This window comes from Mustela putorius, unplaced genomic scaffold (assembly GCF_011764305.1).
Source record: "Mustela putorius furo isolate JIRA1106 unplaced genomic scaffold, ASM1176430v1.1 tig00537350_pilon_pilon_pilon, whole genome shotgun sequence".
NCBI lineage: Eukaryota > Metazoa > Chordata > Mammalia > Carnivora > Mustelidae > Mustela > Mustela putorius.
The window spans coordinates 20,872,127-20,889,289 of record NW_025422471.1 but is presented as its reverse complement, the minus strand read 5'-3'; the positions used below and the strand labels follow the sequence as shown (position 1 = coordinate 20,889,289).

At 33.5% G+C, this 17,163-nt stretch overlaps 1 protein-coding gene across 4 annotated transcripts in view; it reads right to left on the bottom strand.

Annotated features, from left to right (window-relative positions):
* Nucleotides 1-17,163, bottom strand: part of SSBP2 (single stranded DNA binding protein 2) — a 296,195-nt gene that overhangs the window by 53,686 nt on the left and 225,346 nt on the right. For all 4 annotated transcript variants that reach the window (XM_004759144.3, XM_004759145.3, XM_004759146.3 and 1 more), the window contains one exon: nt 8,165-8,224. In XM_004759144.3, the coding sequence (XP_004759201.1) occupies nt 8,165-8,224 (60 nt within the window). The remainder of the gene's footprint in view (nt 1-8,164; nt 8,225-17,163) is intronic.

Sequence of the window (17,163 nt, the reverse complement as noted above, 5' to 3'; positions counted from 1 at the left end):
CTTCAAAGAAAAAAGATAAAAGGTATAATCCTTCTTAAAAATGTTTTTATTTATTTAATTGAGAGAGAAAGAGAGAGAGAACATGAGCAGGGGTAGGAGTAGAAGGGGAGGAAGAGGGAGGAGAAAGAACCTCACGCAGACTTCACACTGAATGTGGAGCCTCATGTGGGGCTCAATCTCACAACTCAGAGATCATGATCTGAGCAGAAACCGAGTCAGATGACTGAGTCACCCAGGCGCCCCACAAAAATACAGTTCTTTAAAAATACCAAGGAGGGTGCCTGGGTGGCTCAGTGGGTTAAGCCGCTGCCTTCAGCTCAGGTCATGATCTCAGGGTCCTGGGATCGAGTCCCGCATCGGGCTCTCTCCTCAGCAGGGAGCCTGCTTCCTCCTCTCTCTCTCTCTGCCTGCCTCTCCGCCTACTTGTGATCTCTCTCTGTCAAATAAATAAATAAAATCTTTAAAAAAAAAAAATTAAAAAAAAAATAAAAATACCAAGGAGATGTAGGAAAGGAAAATGAAACTGAATAGGAATGAAGTTAGAAAGTGGACCAAAGACCAACGCTTTATAATAGAGGGTTTTAAGAAGCAAGAAGTAGTCAACACTGTCAAAAAAACTAAACTAGTTTTTAAACTAGAATTTATTGGTATACAAAACTCCATTTCATAGATAAAGTGGCACATCTTTGCAGCTTCTATTGCACCAAGTATGGAAGATTAAAAACACACAAAAAAGAAACATTTGGTTTTGAAAACACTGCAAATAGCCAAGTACAGTACTTTGGTAAATAAAAATAAAATGGTTCAGATGAACACAATCTGTGAAAAGAAACCACTGAGAGTAAATGAACTATGGACATCAGACAATGGTCACATTTCTCCCCGTCGAGCTCCAGAGATAAGGCAAGACTTGCTAAGTCTAAGGATTGTGACCCCATGGAGGTCTTAAGTATCTCCAGACTGAAGCTAGGACAAGTATAGTGCAATTAGAAAAAAGAGATGGTTCCTGAGCCTGCGAAGGCCCGTGTTCCCCACAGACACACTGCACTCCTTCCCGGGACGTGTGTGTGTGGGGGGGTGTTTCACGCCCTCCGGCATCTCTGTATTAAAAATACAGCATAATCGGTGGCGCCTGGGTGGCTGAGTGGGTTAAGCCTCTGCCTTCGGCTCAGGTAATGATCTCAGGGTCCTCGGATTGAGCCCCGTGTTGGGCTCTCTGCTCAGCGGGGAGCCTGCTTTCCTCCCTCTCTCTCTGCCTGCCTCTCTGTCTGCTTGTGATCTCTGTCAAATAAATAAATAAAATCTTTTAAAAAAATACAGCATAATCTCATAGAAATTACAATCAATATCAGGTTGTCTTTCAAAAAGAGTGTCTTTTTTCTAAATCTAACTCATCATTATTTGTCTTTTGGTAGGTCAGAACTCTAACTTTTAAAAGATTTTTTTCAGTCCTGGGATTACCAGATGATTGATTGTTTTGCCCACTAACAAAGCCATAATCACCACATCCCTTAAAAATTTAACATCAGGAAAAATAAATTTATACATCTTGTGGGTTAATATTTTCATATTTTTAATATGCTAATCACATTCCATTCAGACTTGTATACTAGTCACAAATTTTGACATACATTCTTTGTTCTACAAAACATCTTTACCTGACAGAGAAAATAACACTAACAATGAGGGCAGTTAATAATAACAAACATAATATCAATAGTAACATACACTTGTGTCTCTTTAAATTTATTATTTCATTCAATGCTTACAACAATCCCATGAAATTATTATTTTTAAGTTATTTTTAATCATTCCTGATGAATCCAATTTTAATACAGTAGCTTTCCCTTATCTGGAGTTTCACTTTCTATAGTTTTAGTTAACCCATGGTATACCTCAGTCCTAAAACATATGATCCCTCTTCTGATGTATTGTCAGGTCAACAGCAGCCTAAAGCTTTGCCACAACACCTATGTCATTCACATCACGTCATCTCATCACATAGGCATGTGATCATTTGAGATCATCATCATAAGAAAAGTGAGCACAGTACAATAAGATATTTTGGAAGAGAAATAGAGAGAGCTGCGCTCACATAATTTTTACAGTTTGTTTTAATTGTTCTATTTTTTATTAATTATTATTATTAATCTCTTACTCTACCTAATTTATAAATTAAACCTTAGCATAGATATGTATGCATAGGAAAAAATATGGCATATATAGAATCAGGTACTATCTGTGGTTTTCAGGCATTCATTGGCGGTCTTGGAATATATCCTCCATAGATAAAGGGGGACTACTGTTCATAAATTTATTAATTTGTTGATGGTTATAGTACTGGTAAGAAGCAGAGCCAAGGTGTCAAATCGGGTCAAATATTTCAAAGTTCTAAATATAGGCCTAGGATTAAAATAAATGAAATAATATGGAATTTTACTTAAGCAGAAACAAGTGAAAAAATGCCTTGCTTCATAAAAAAAAAATTAGTTCACAAATGATGTGATTCCAGTGGTAAGCCCTTCTAGGAACTTAAGATTCTGGTATATATTTCCTTGAATACCAATACCTATATTGTCTCCTCAGAGAGATTAAATGCTCACCGATGATGAAAAAAATAGTGAATTTATCAATGCTTTTATGACATAATTCAGTTAGTAATTTCGACCTACCAACATTTTGGATGGGTCCCCTCAATTATATGAAATGAAGTAGAATCATCTAATTAAAGTTTAAAAGTAGAAAGGACTTTAGAAATACTTGAGTCCATTCTCATTCTACTGGTAGGAAAATCAAGGCCCAGAAAAGTTAAGTCACTTGTTCAAAGTCGTGCATTGCTGGACATTGCTGGTATTTGGACAAGCATGCTAAGATGCTTAATGAAAATGAGGTCCTTTCAACACACCTTTTTTCCTGCAAAAAGGCATTATCCATAGAAAAGATGTTAAAATATAGAAATATTACAGTCAGTATCAGAAAACATTTGTCTTCAAAGCACAACTCACCATTTGATATATATTTACTTTATTTCTCTTTTGTCTAGCTCTCAACTACTGCAAGTACACCATCCAATATACTAGTCCTTTGCCCCATGCAGCCATTTAATTAAAATTAATAAAGTTAGGGGCACCTGGGTGGCTCAGTCGGTTAAGTAGCTGCCTTTGGCTTGGGTTGTGATTCCAGGGTCCTGGAATCGAGCCCTGCATCTGGCTCCCTGCTCAGCGGGGAGCCTGCTTCTCTCTCTCCCTCAGTCTGCTGCTCTGCCTACTTGTGCTCTCTCTCTAGCCTTCTCAAATAAATAAATAAAATCTTAAAAAAATTAAATTAACGAAGTTTTTAAAAATGTTCTATTTGGTAGTGGAATTAGAATAACAACTCCACAAGAAAAAGGGTTCTCATTAGTTTATTGATGTATGCCTATAAGTAGAATGGTGCCTAACACACAGTAAAACTCAACAAGTATTTGTTAAAGGACTGAATTTTTTTCAGACAGATTTCGTATAGCCCAGTGAAATTTCCAATCAAATATGTGGCAATGGACTTTTTGGACTTTTATCCAAAAAGGGAATATCTGTGATAAAAATGTTGTAAGATAATAAGATACGTTTTGGCACTAATAACACATTGTATGTTAATAAAAAATTTAAAAAATTTTTAAAAAGATGCATTTTGGCAGAAGAAGTAAACATTGTACCAAAAAATTCTACACACATAACTTATGCAAGATTGTACAGCATTGACTATGTTTAGGTTTCTTGGTTTTGGAAAGAGAATGAGTTTCTTTTGTGTCAGACATTTTGAGTTTGTGAATTTCCTATGTTCTACAAGGTAAAAATTGTAAAGGTAATATATCCCAGGATACACTCATAATTCAAAGTCGTAAGAAAATAATGTTTTTTAATTGTTTCAAATAATCATTTAAATATATTAGTAGTGTAATTATCACAATAATAAAGAAATAAGATCTCACTGACAGAAAGGGATATTTTGAACTGGCCAAAAAAATTACTATATGCTTTCATTATAAATCACTGATTTATATTAGACAGGTGCAATATTTAATTTTTAAAGCTAGAGATTTACTATAGTCATCCTTAAAACTTCAGCTATAAGACTCCTATTATTGACTCAATGTAGAACATACTTCTCTATATGCAGCTGAGGTCTTAGTTCTTACATTGATATCATTAAATAAAAGTAAAATTCTACATGTGGAAAATTTTATCAAGACAAAATTATTGGGAAAGGACATGCTAAATGGCATTTATTCTCAAAGGAGAACATGAAGTGTACTTTAAAATATAGGTAACTTGTTTATAGGAATATGTAAACTTACTTTCAGTGTATGAGTAAACATCCCAACAACTTTTTTCTGCTCAAATGCCTATTGGTATTTTCCCTATGTGAAAAGTAATGAAAAAAATCTTTTTTAAGATTTGCCTATCTTTAGCATCCCTTATGTTTTTCATTTTATCATGTAAGAACTACATATTCAATATTAATGAAGGATAATCTTATATACTGAATAACCAGAAGAATAAAATATATTTACTTTTATCTATTTTTATCTATTATATACTTATTATATATAATATATATATACTTATTATATTATCTATTATATATTAACTAATAATATGTTCTTCTCTTCCCAAATGAAATACTTGTTCGATGCAAATTTTAAAATGCAGAAATAAAAAAGAAATCAGTTTCTTTTTTATTTTATTTATATAGAAATAATTCTATTATCCAGAAATAAAGGACATAGTCCTTACAGTCATTGACAAATGTGTGTATGTGTGTGTGGTGAGCTGGGGAAACTATCTGAGCTCATACAGTGATATAGAAGAGGTGATATACTACATGGGCTTTGTGACTTCTTCACAGCTGGTAATAGATCATAAACATTTTATTCTATCAAAAATTTAATTCTATAACAACCCTTTTAGTAGCTGCATACTATTTCACCATTTGGATATGTCATCATGTATTTAACTACTCATCTACTCTTGGAGAAATATCTTTGAGACTTTCAGTAGAACGGTCAAATACAGTGTGTTTTTAGAATACCAGTATAAGCTTTAGAATATAAAATGGTCAACAGCATTAACCATGTCACATACCTGTTTACAGAGTTTCAGGAATGGTCAGAAATAAGGGATAAACTAAAAATTCTATGGATTCAATAAATCCATAGTTTCAATAAATCCATAGTTTATTCTTGGTGTCACTCATTAACTGTCTCTGTATTTCTGGCTGCTTTAGTTTCCTCAGCATAGTGTTGAATAAACATTGTGAACTTTTCTGATTCAATTTTTTATCTAAGAGAAGGGTAAAGGCTTGTTCTACTCCAGGTTCTAGATGCTGCACACCAATGACCTATTCTGACAGCTGAGCCAATTTCAGTAAAATTGTATAGTCAAATATATTTTTTGGACTTAACTTCTATGTTACATATATTTTTATATATATTTATTCTTTGCACTACTGTATATTTTTGTAATTCTACTTTTCTTCCATATTTTAGAGACCATTACCCCTTCCTATATATATATATATTTTTTTTTATTTATTTATTTATTTATTTTTTTTTGGTAGAGTGTATTATACCATCTTCCAAATACTCAGTCCTATAAATATACATCTAGTATAAAGCATTGTAAATTTAGTCTAGAACCATAAAAACCATCTCAGGAGAACTTAAGTTAAAATCTACAGTCTAATCACTAGAAGTTACAAATTCTGAAAAATCTGTTTATTAAAGGAAAGTCTTTCACATATTCAAAATGATTAGTCAACACCATTGGAGAGTATTTCAACTCTATCTTCTTAGATAGACTCTATCAGAAAAACAAATTTTAATTAGGTTATGATCATTCTAAATGAAGATCAAACAAAAAAATACTTAACATATTTGTGTTTTTATATGCAACATCCCAATTAACCATCAAAAGTAGTTTTTCCAATTCTACTTTAATGACTACATAATGAAACTGAAGAAACATTCTGTTGCTTGAAAATGTCATGCTCCTGAAAAGGTTAAACATTTCCTAAAACAATATGTTTACACTATTAACACAATTAATTTGCTCAGAAAATTCTTTTTAAAAATAAGTATAAATGTAAATTATTATAGATTTGAAAGACAGATGCTTGAATTAATGAAGCTTAACTATGTAAATGAGTGTGGGGGGGGGTGAGTGGACAAAAGAGCCACTTGGACGAGAGTATAATTATTTTAAAATACACTTAAATAAACACTGTTTAAAATTCTTGAGGAAAAAGAGCCTGAATCACAATTCTTTATTACCTTTAAAATTTTAATTGCCTCTTTAAAAAATCTAAAGACATCACGTACTTGCTCTTAAAAAAAGTTTCAAACAATCTACATTTACCACAACCCGTTCTTCTTCCACAAAGTGTGTTTTCCAATTTAGGAGTCTCGGTAGATATGGAACCCAGCATTGTATTTTACACATGGCAGGCATTTCAACAACGCCAAATGCAGATCCAATAATCCCATCAGATTGTCATCATTGGTATGAAATACATGGAGTCAAAAAATTTTAGTAACATACTGGTACAAGAAATTCACATTTCCCTAATTCAGATGTTCAGGAACCTATTAGATCTACATAACATACAAGGCTATGGATAGGGCATCTGAAACATCATGAAGACTCCAGTGAAAGATACAACTTTCCATCTCTGAGAAGGAAATTCTAAAGACTCCATCACCTATACAAGTAGATCTGACTGTCAATACACACAGGTTCACCCACAGAGAAAACAAAATTTCCATATGTTGCAACATTTGGCATCTGTGCAGTCCCTTTTTCTATTTCATGCCATGTTTCCCTGGCCCTATGTACTGAATGCAGATTCAGTCTGAAGGGAAAAGCTCCTCCAGCTGCTAATGTGAGGACTCCTAGCACTATAACCATGAGAGGATCCGGCACTGCTGCCTGTTTAAAGCTCTCCCCTGGGGGCAGACGTGGGTGCCGGCATTCCTTGCTGTGCACAAGAAGCAGAGAACACCAGCAAACTGAGACACTTCAAGGACACTGCATAATTTCAGCAAGAGTTAGGAGAGGAGAAACAGAACTCTGTTGCTATCAAATATGCTAGGAAGCTCAACTCTCTTGTTGCAGTTTTGGCCAGGAAGGAAGTTTAGATAGAAAGACAATAAGAATGAGAAAATATTTACTGGAATAACAGGGCTTACTTTAGATCCTGGAAAATGCTGAGGCACACAATAACAGAATTAAAGAAAGTAACAAAACAATCACTCTACATAAATATGCCATAAAATTAAGCATTTAATTTCTTGTGTTATATAAATGTACATTTTCTGTATCTGAAGACTAAATTATAAACTCCTTGGAAGTAAAGATTGTGCTTTATTGTCTTTAGCAAATAAATATTTCAGGCTTTGAGAAAAAATACTACTTGAGAATAAAAGCTTATGAAATCTCAGAGCTCGAGTAGGTTAAAAAAAAATTGGAAGATCTATTGCTAATGACTTACTTATTAATAGATCTAACCCTTCTAGAAGCAGCTAATTGTATTCTCAGTATATCATTATAATTGGGCAAAACTGATATGAGTATTATAACCATGATATTGAAACTATATTCTATAAAAAATAAAGCAAAATATGTTCAGAAAAAATTTTATTGCTCTCTTTTAAATAACAGTACCGAGCATTTTCCAAAATTTTACATATATATATATATATTTATATTTACACACACACACATACATAATTAGGTTCAAAGTATACAGTAGACTTCAAGGCTCAGCAAATTTCTTTCTGTAAAGATTCACATGGTAAGTATCTGAGGGTTGCAGGCTACATATGGTCTCCCATGACCACTCAAATCTACTGCAGTGTAAAAGAAGTCACAGGCAATATATAAATGAATGAGTGTTGCTGTTTTCCAATCAAACTTTATTTACAAAAACAGTCAGCCAACATATGGACAGTAGTTTGCCAGTCCTTAAAGGAGATTACGTATTACCAGAAGTAATACTCAATGGGATGGAGAAAGGATAATTTAGTATTTTTCTAGGAAAAAATATTAATGACATTTAAAAAATCTTTACTGATTCTTAAAAGCAACAGCAACAAAACCCACAGACATAAGCAGCGCATGAATCTTACCTGGTTAGGTATTCTCAACGGGGGCCTTGGACCTCCAGGATACCGAGGTGACATAAAAGGCTATTGAAGTAGAACAAATAAATAAACAAAACAAAACAAAAAAAACAGCACAATGTAAAATACTGATCTGAAAATAAACTGTTTTAAAGACTTTTCGAATTATACAAAACATAAATCAACTTATTTCCCCATGTGGTTTCTTTCAGGAGAATAAACGCTTTTAAGAAAAAACACAATCCAATTTTTTATTTTTGGAGTATCTGGAACTTTTTCTAAAAAGAATATAAAAACATCAAAGATGACTAAAGTAACTAAAGCAAATTTTTAAAAAATGTTAGTTATTATTAAGATAATGACATTTAAATGGCCAAAAAAAATAAATAAAGTTAAGGAATTTAGGCACCTGAATCTCACAAAGACTTCAGGAAGAAGCTTATTGGCCACATCATTACATAAACTGGGTTCTGAACATATACTTTGGACTCAATTATTCAGCTTGGTTATCAATTTCCTCTAATAATTAAAAAGTTGCAGAATTTCTTCACTTTTTCTTTCATACTTGTTTAAAATGGCAAAGAAATTTCTCTTCCATAGGTTTTTTATGGTGAAAAAAGCTTTGGCTTTCCTTTTTCAAATGTCTGTTATAATTCAAAATTGATTATAAATTTTAAAGTTGAAATTTATTTGTGTATTTTGAGTCTAGCAGGTTATGAGCTGTGTACTTTTAACAAAAGAAAAAAAAACTGGTTTTACATTAAAATTCAAGTCAATTTATCTTGTTAGATAAATCAGATTCTGCTAAAATGTGCTGACTCTGTCGGACTGAAAAACATCTGAAAAATATCCTAAAAATAACATTTCAATTATCGTCCAATGTTGAGTGGAAGAATATTTTTGGTCACTCAGATTCAGGCATCAAACTTTTCAAAGTATATTCCTAATGTTATTCAGAATTCCATTTTTACAGAAAAATTACATGATTTTGTTTAATTATGTCACACTGTATAATTTACTTAAACTTAAGATCACTCCTTACATGTAACATTAAGTAAATTATCAACTCTAAATGGTTGAATATCATAAAGTAAAATATTAAGAGTGAAGTAATATAAATTAAAGATCAATTTAATAGAAGCTTGGGTAAGCCAAATCTATAGTACTTCACATAATTAAATTCCACAATCATAACATATTTTCTATACACATTTTAGAAAATGAGCATGCAGTTCTTTGCTACATTTTTAAAACAGGGTTATCTTCAAAAAGTAGCATCTGAAAAATAAAATCCTAACAAATTTATGTTGAATGGACTGTTTCTATAATATTTTTTGGAAGATCTGACAAACCAACAAGAGGAACTTTAGAGTTAAACAAGCAATTCAGTTTTTTGCTTTCAGTGTTCTCATGTTAGACCATTATTACATGTTTTTACGTGTTAATCTTTATGTTAATGAGGAGATCATTTTAAATGGACAGACAGACTAGATTATCCAGGTAAAACTGTCACCTCCAACTGATAAAACTTCAGTGGGTTTTCCAATTTTAACACTTGAAGAATATTTTATTTTCATGTATTTGATCAAAATTGTTTCTCTTTTACCCTTTCTAGACTCTACTTCAAACAGAATTAGTTAACTATACTGCCAACTAGAAGCTTATCCCAAAATTCACACTCGGCTTTATTTTTAATCACCTGATTTCATAACTGCCTTTTAAATTCTGAACTCATTAAAAAAATTTGGTAATTATATATTGTATCATTGGTCTTGGGATATTTGTCTTCCTTTTACAAAGTGATGTTTTATGAGATGTTTATTAATCAGTATATCAATTTAGTTTTTGAAACATAAGAGAAATAAAAATAGGTTACTAATAATTCACTTTGAAATGGAATCTGAGGTAGAAATTATGTTAAAAATATTATTAAATACCAAATGCTGAGATAAACATTGAGATGGACCTTATCTGAAATAGAACATTTGAGATTTGCATATCCCTCTGAATGTAAAATGATGTTTTCAGTATTAATATAATGGACTATCTGAAAAGAGAAATTTTCTCTAATCGATTGTACTGTGACTAAACATACTTTAATGGGATTGTCATACTCTCCTATCTGACTGTGAGGCACCCTCCGGGACTACGGGGTGGGAGAGGCAGAGCATGTGGTTGCTGGGAAGCTACAGACCTCTGTAGAGGAAGATTGGGAGAGAAAAAGATTCTCTCTTTAGTTCACTTATTTCCTCTTTTATGCCCTCCTCCAAGTTCAAATTTATGTGGTTTTGGCAGGAAAAAAAGAAAAGAAAAAAAACCACTTATAAATTCACATCTGTATCAATCCAATTAAAGGAAAAATGACAAAAATCTAGTTAACTGGAATAAAAGCCTACTACCTTTATCTAAAATACAAAGACTGCTATGGGTAAAGCACTGCTGAGATCAGATTAGTGCTGTTACAACATAAGCTGTTACTATCCAGAATGATCATTACCTTAAGTTACCCAGTTAATCACATAGGTCCTCACTTGCCTACCTCTTGAGGTATAGACACAACAACTGAACCCACAAGAGTGTGCATATTAGCAACTGAGAATATTCAACTAATATTTGTACTTCACCATTCAGAAGCCAATTTTCTTTCGAGAATAGTTCCAGATATTAAAACTAGTTTAAATTCTTTAACAGCAAAATATTAATCTAAGAGGTTACCAGCTGATAATATAAAGTGTATCCACTGACAGACATGTCATACTCTTCATTAATAGCTTGGGAAGACCAGGTTCTTCAAAAGAATTTTTGGCTAGGAAATATTCTTTATATTTGGGGGGGAAATTTTTTTTTTTAAATAGTTTGAGCATTAAAATATTTGCCTGAAGGTATCACGATGGTGAATCAATATTTTAACTGGAAAAAGCCTTCACCCTGAAAAAGAGATTTATAATGTGTGTGAAAAAAATATTTGGCTGGGAGTCAGGGCCTAGGTTCTAGTTTTGCAATAACTAATTAGCAGAGGGGCCCTGGGCTAGAAAACCTTCCAGGGCTTTAATTTTCTCAACCATAAAATGAGGGACTTGGACTGGATAATCTCTAAAGTCCCTTAGAAAAATGAACAAAACAAAACAAAACTGAAAACAAAACTCTGATTCTGTGTTAATTATCTCCAGCATCACCCTTAAGGATACAGATTTGTATACTGTAAATAGCTATAAATATTTGAAGAGTGTAGGGGTGGAGATATAGGCATATGTTCCTAACTCACAAACCAGTAGTATCAAGGAGCTAGAGAAATGTATTCCCATACTTTTCAGAGAAAAGGAAAACCTAGTTAAAGAAGAAAAAAGAATACTCCAGCAATGATGCACTTTGTTCAGATCAAAGGTCAATGGGAAGAATAAAAAACAAAAAACTGAACTTATCAATTAAAAGATATACTAGCAATTTTTTAATTTAACAAATGTATGTTCAATATCTAGTTCAATATTAGTTTTGGGCACTGCAGTGAACAGGCAGATAAAAATCACTGCCCTCTGATTAAGATTTTTTAAGGTTCCTGTCTTGTAATTAATAGGAGAAGCAATCTTCTGGAAAAACCGCTTTCTCTATCAGTCCACTAATGTGAAGAAGTAGAATGTTCTCTTCACCAAATGGCAAAGTATCAATGAAAGCCCGCAGAAAATCATATTTCAATCTGGTGCCTTCCATCTGAAGTTATAATTACATCACCCTGACTTGATAGAACATGTAGTGCTATGAAGAAATGAAAATCAACGCTATGCTTTGGTTTTGGAAAAAAGCTTTCCAAATAAGGCAAAATTCATGGAGTCAGGTTCTTTATAACACAAGATAAAATGAGTAGCACTGTTTGTATTCTGACATATGGAAACTACATTTATAGACAGAAATTCTCCTTTCTACGTGTTTCAGCTATCTGGCCCCCAAAATGGAATAACCCAAAGTGAAAGGAATAAAAAAATATACAGAGCCTGAGAATTCAATAAAATTTGGTGACTAAATGAATGGGGAGAAAAAAAGTCTAATAGAAATACAAACCAAATGTCCATCTCATTTCCTCTAAGTAGTTTTTATAGAAAAGCTCATACCATTCAGAATCATAATTTATTTCAGAATGAATGTCATTCAGTCTTAAAGGATTATTATTTTCCATTATACCAAGAATTATTCATGGAATTTTAAACTTCTGCTTCCCTAAAAGAGTGATTTTCCTTTATTCTTTGCCCTTTTTTGCTAGTGGAAGGTAGTCTGTGTCTTCTTATTTGATCTTTCATAAACCCTTAGTGCTTTATCTCAATGCCCTAGGAATTAGAAAGAACCAACTCTTTCCTCACTCTGGTTGAAGTTAGATTGCTCAGCATGATTCTTTCCTTCTTGAAGATCCCAAATGTTCCCAATGGAATCATTTTATAAACAATTTACCCATCCTGAGAAATAAAGAAAATAGAAGTAAAGGCTGTAGAAATACAGGATCAAAGAGGAAAACTAAGGACATTCATGAAAGAAGAGTTGACAAGATTTGAAAATGCACTGGATATATGGAATGAGAAAAAGAGAAGAATCAAAGATAAATCCCCAATTTTTGGCTTGAGGTTATTCTTTTACAGAAGTGGGGAAGATCCAAGTGATACTTGTAATCTGATTTCCAGTCTAGACTGGGAGCTTCTCACAGGCTGATGCCATAGCATCTAATGTGGTACTTAGTGCATACTAGGCATTCAGCATATTTTTTAAACAAATAAAGAAATATGTGGTATCTTTAAGCAGAAGGAAGGTAGAGAAGCACAGAGCTTGAGTATTTCAGTTATGGCTTTAAGGGCATTGGGACAGGGGAACTGATTTTCTTTCAACTGTGAACCTTTGTGTTATTGTTGATTCAAGATGAGTTTTGGGAGGACATATATATATAAATATTCAACTTAAAAAAATAAAATAATTTACTTACACTGAAATTATAGGTACTAAGAACCAGTTTAAGCCCTAGCTTCCTTTAATATCTATGATCAAACTATACATCTTAAGTGACACATTGCTCAAATGTTAACTGTAATATTTTCTTTAAAAATATATATATATATATTTAGTATAGCTTTAACTACATTTGAGTGTGGCTGACATACAGTGTTATATTAGTTTCAGGTGTACAACAATGATTCGACAAGTTTACCCAGTATGCTATGCTCCCAAGTGCAGCTACCATCAGTCACCATAATATTTTCTAACATTTTAATAGTTTTTTTTAGAAAACATATAACCATGATTTATTCACCAGAATATTCTGTTTCTTGAGACTACCCAATATTCTCCTTTCTCTGCCAAGTAAATTTCTACTGATCTCCCTAGGGCCAGTTTAAATGTCACTCCCTCTCTGAAGAATCTCTATAGGCTCTTCCTCTTTCGACTTCTTAGCACTTTGCTCATACCGTTATCCTACAGGACTCAGTGCACTGCAGTATAATGTGGGCCCTGATATGAAGGAAACCCACTTCAGAGGAAAGAACACAAAACCATATCAGAGCAAGAAATTTTTTTTTAAATATTTTAAAAAATTTATTCATGAGAGAGGCAGAAGGAGAAGCAGGCTCCCTACTGAACAGGGAGCCCAATATGGGACTCGATGCCAGGACACTGGGATCATGACCTGAGGTGAAGGCAGACACTTAACCGACTGAGCAACAGGCTCAGGCACCCCAGAGCAAGAAATTATCTTAACGTCAAGGTAATTAATCCATAAAATAAAGCTGGTATTTCCAAGAATTCTTAAAGTTGATGAAGCAATATATAAATCAATTTATCTCTCTCTCTCTCTTTCTTTTTCCAGTGGGAGAAAGTCAAGGCGGGGGGCAGAGGGAGAGAGAGATCTTAAGCAGGCACTACAACCAGTGCAGAGCTCCACACAGCAATGGATCTCACAACCCCAATATCATGACCTGAGCCAAAATCAAAAGTTGGACACCCAACTGACTGAGCCACCCAGGTGCCCAAATCACCTTATATCTTATTTTAAATATCTCAATATGGCTTTAGAAACTCTTTATTTATTTATTTTTAAAGACTTTATTTTTAAGTAATCTCCACACCCTACTTGGGGCTCAAACTCAACCCCCTAGATCAAGAGTCAGATGTTCCACCAACTAAGCCAGCCAGGTGCCCCTAGAAAGTCTTTAAATATTAGTCTCAGAGAATAAATTGATAATAAAGAAAATTTAAAATCATTAAAAATAAGTTTCTTTAAAATGCCACTTAAGCATTTTCTATATACTATTTTATATGTAACATATACAATTTCCTATGTACTATATTTTATTTTATTAGCACAATTTAGAATAAATCAGTGAAGAAGAGAAGAAAAACATCAATTTCTTTGGAATGGACAAATGTAACATTTAGAAGTCTGAGGTATGTTCTAAAACACAATTTTACAGGACTTACCTAATGTAAAGTAACTGAACTTTTCTGAGAAAAATTATTCATGTGAAATTTGCTTCTAATTTTGAAAAAAATAGTAACTTTTAAAAATGACTGAAAGAACACAATTACCAAGTTTTAGAAAATATGAACTGACTAGAATTTCAAAAATGCTCACTTAAAAAATGACCTCCTCACAGAATTACTCAACTGAAGTTTTAAAGTTTTATATCGTACAATTATAATAAAATCTGACTTATAAAATTTTATTTGGATATAATTTTTGGATGTATTTTATAGCACAAAGTTTTACTTTTTAGAGTTTACTAGGTCAACCTCCTTACGTAAAAGGAAACTAAAGACCAAATTTCTTAATTGGCATTTTAGTTTTCTTATAGAGCTAACATCTTGCTACAGTAATACCTTTATGGAATGAAGGCAGGTACACATACTTCATTCTTATGACCAACTGACCATAAATAAATTGCCTGACTTGGCACTTCCTCCTCGGCCCCCCAGCAACTGTGCAACCATTCACTTAATGCAGAATTCCTTACCCTTGCTACCACTCAACCAGGAAAAAGCTGAAAAGGCAGTTGTATTTCAGGTAAGCAAGTTAATTTGCATATAAAGCATTACATAGCATGTGTTCTTGATTCACTGAACTAAAAGAAATGTGACAACTGAAATAAAATCAATTTAGTAAGCTCTAGCTCTCTTTTCTTACATATTCTTGGTAGAGTTTTGATAATATATGTTGTCTTTAGTCCACTTATTAGTGTTTTTAAGTCACATGCCAAAAGGCAATAGAAGATGAGAACAGAATGGTGATAAATGGGGGCACCTGGGTGGCTCAGTGGGTTAAAGCCTCTGCCTTCGGCTCAGGTCATGATCCCAGAGTCCTGGGATCGAGCCCCGCATCGGGCTCTCTGCTCAGCGGGGAGCCTGCTTCCTCCTCTCTCTCTGCCTGCCTCTCTGCCTACTTGGATCTTTGTCTGTCAAATCAATAAAATCTTTAAAAAAAAAAAAAGAATGGTGATAAATGAATGTGGTATTAGAAGAGTATCATCATTATAATCAAACTGTTCATTATAATCTGATAACTTACAATGAGGTTCATGAGGAAGGAAAGGAAGCAGTTAGCACATTCTAAGAGAGAATGTACAGACTTGTAGTCAATAAATATTTGGCTGGTTCCATAGCTGGCTCATTGACTAAGTGAATGAACAACATGATGGAAGAAAACAGCCAAAGATGGAATGAAGTTTGGTTCTCTTGCATGAACTCTCACCTAACCAATGTGCCTTGTTAAAAATAGGTGATACCTCGGGGTGCCTGGGTAGCTCAGTCAGTTAAGCGTCTGCCTTCAGATCAGGTCACCATCACAGGGTCCTGGGATTGAATCCTGCATTGGGCTCCCTGCTCAGTGGAGAGTCTCCTTCTCTCTCTCCCTCTGCCCCTGCCCCTCCTCGCTGCTCATTCATTCTCTTTCCCTCTCTCTCTCCCAAACAAATAAATAAATAAAATCTTAAAAAAAAAATAGGTGATATCTCTTGCTGTTATAAACAGGAAGCCACAGGATTAGCTGGTTTGTTTAGTGAGTACATGCTTATCAATTATGTATAGAAGGGAAAACCCTGCTTGCTTCAGTAGGATAATTTATATCTTCCAGAGGACATAATAAAAACAGTAAGGAACGAAGTGTTGACACCAAGAAGATGCTGAATTATAATTACAATATCCCTATCAACAACATCTAAGAGAATTTCTCATGGAGATGACTAATAGGGCCTTTTACCCCCTCCTACTCCATTCAGGTTTCTTTTGTTATTTCTGGGGTGTCAGGTTTGACAAAAATGTTCCTTAGTTTTACAAACTGGAAGTACTTAGTAGCCAGTTTTTGGTATAAAAGGATGTCAGGTTAATTTACATATGAGTTGGCAAAACAAAAAAGAAAAGTGTGGTACTTTAATTGAACTTTTCCTGAAGCGAAGACCAGCCTTGAGAAGGGCTATCAATTCCTCACTGCAGGTCAGCTCTCAGTTGTCTCCTACAGAGCGGTGCTTACACAAAGGATCCCTCCTCATTTTTTTAGACTGAAATCTATTCAGAGAGAGAGAATCCTCAGTCATGTCAAAGATGACTATGTATTTTCTTTCCATTAAGAAAAGGCTCAGCATTTTAGTAAGAACATTAAACATTCTGTCTTATCATATTGTCTTTAGCCCATAACCATCTCTAATCCAAAATCTAAGAAAATGGTTATTTGCCAAAAAAAATCTGCTTCTGTCACCATTTAGGCAAAAGCATAAGCTGCAAAGTGACATACAGGCAGGAAAAATATTATATTAACTACATGTTGACCAAACATCCAGCTCACTTGGACCTGTGCAGTTATGGCCTTAGATAGATTTAATCCTTCTCCTGAAATTTTTTAGGTACCGTTTAAGCAGACAAAGGGAATAAGTAAGAAACAATTCTATGACATGAAAATATTCTAGAATCTTGCAAGGGAAAAACTTCTCCCCAACAAAATTTCTGGAAATGTTAAATATGGCAGTTTTTAATTATTTTTTATA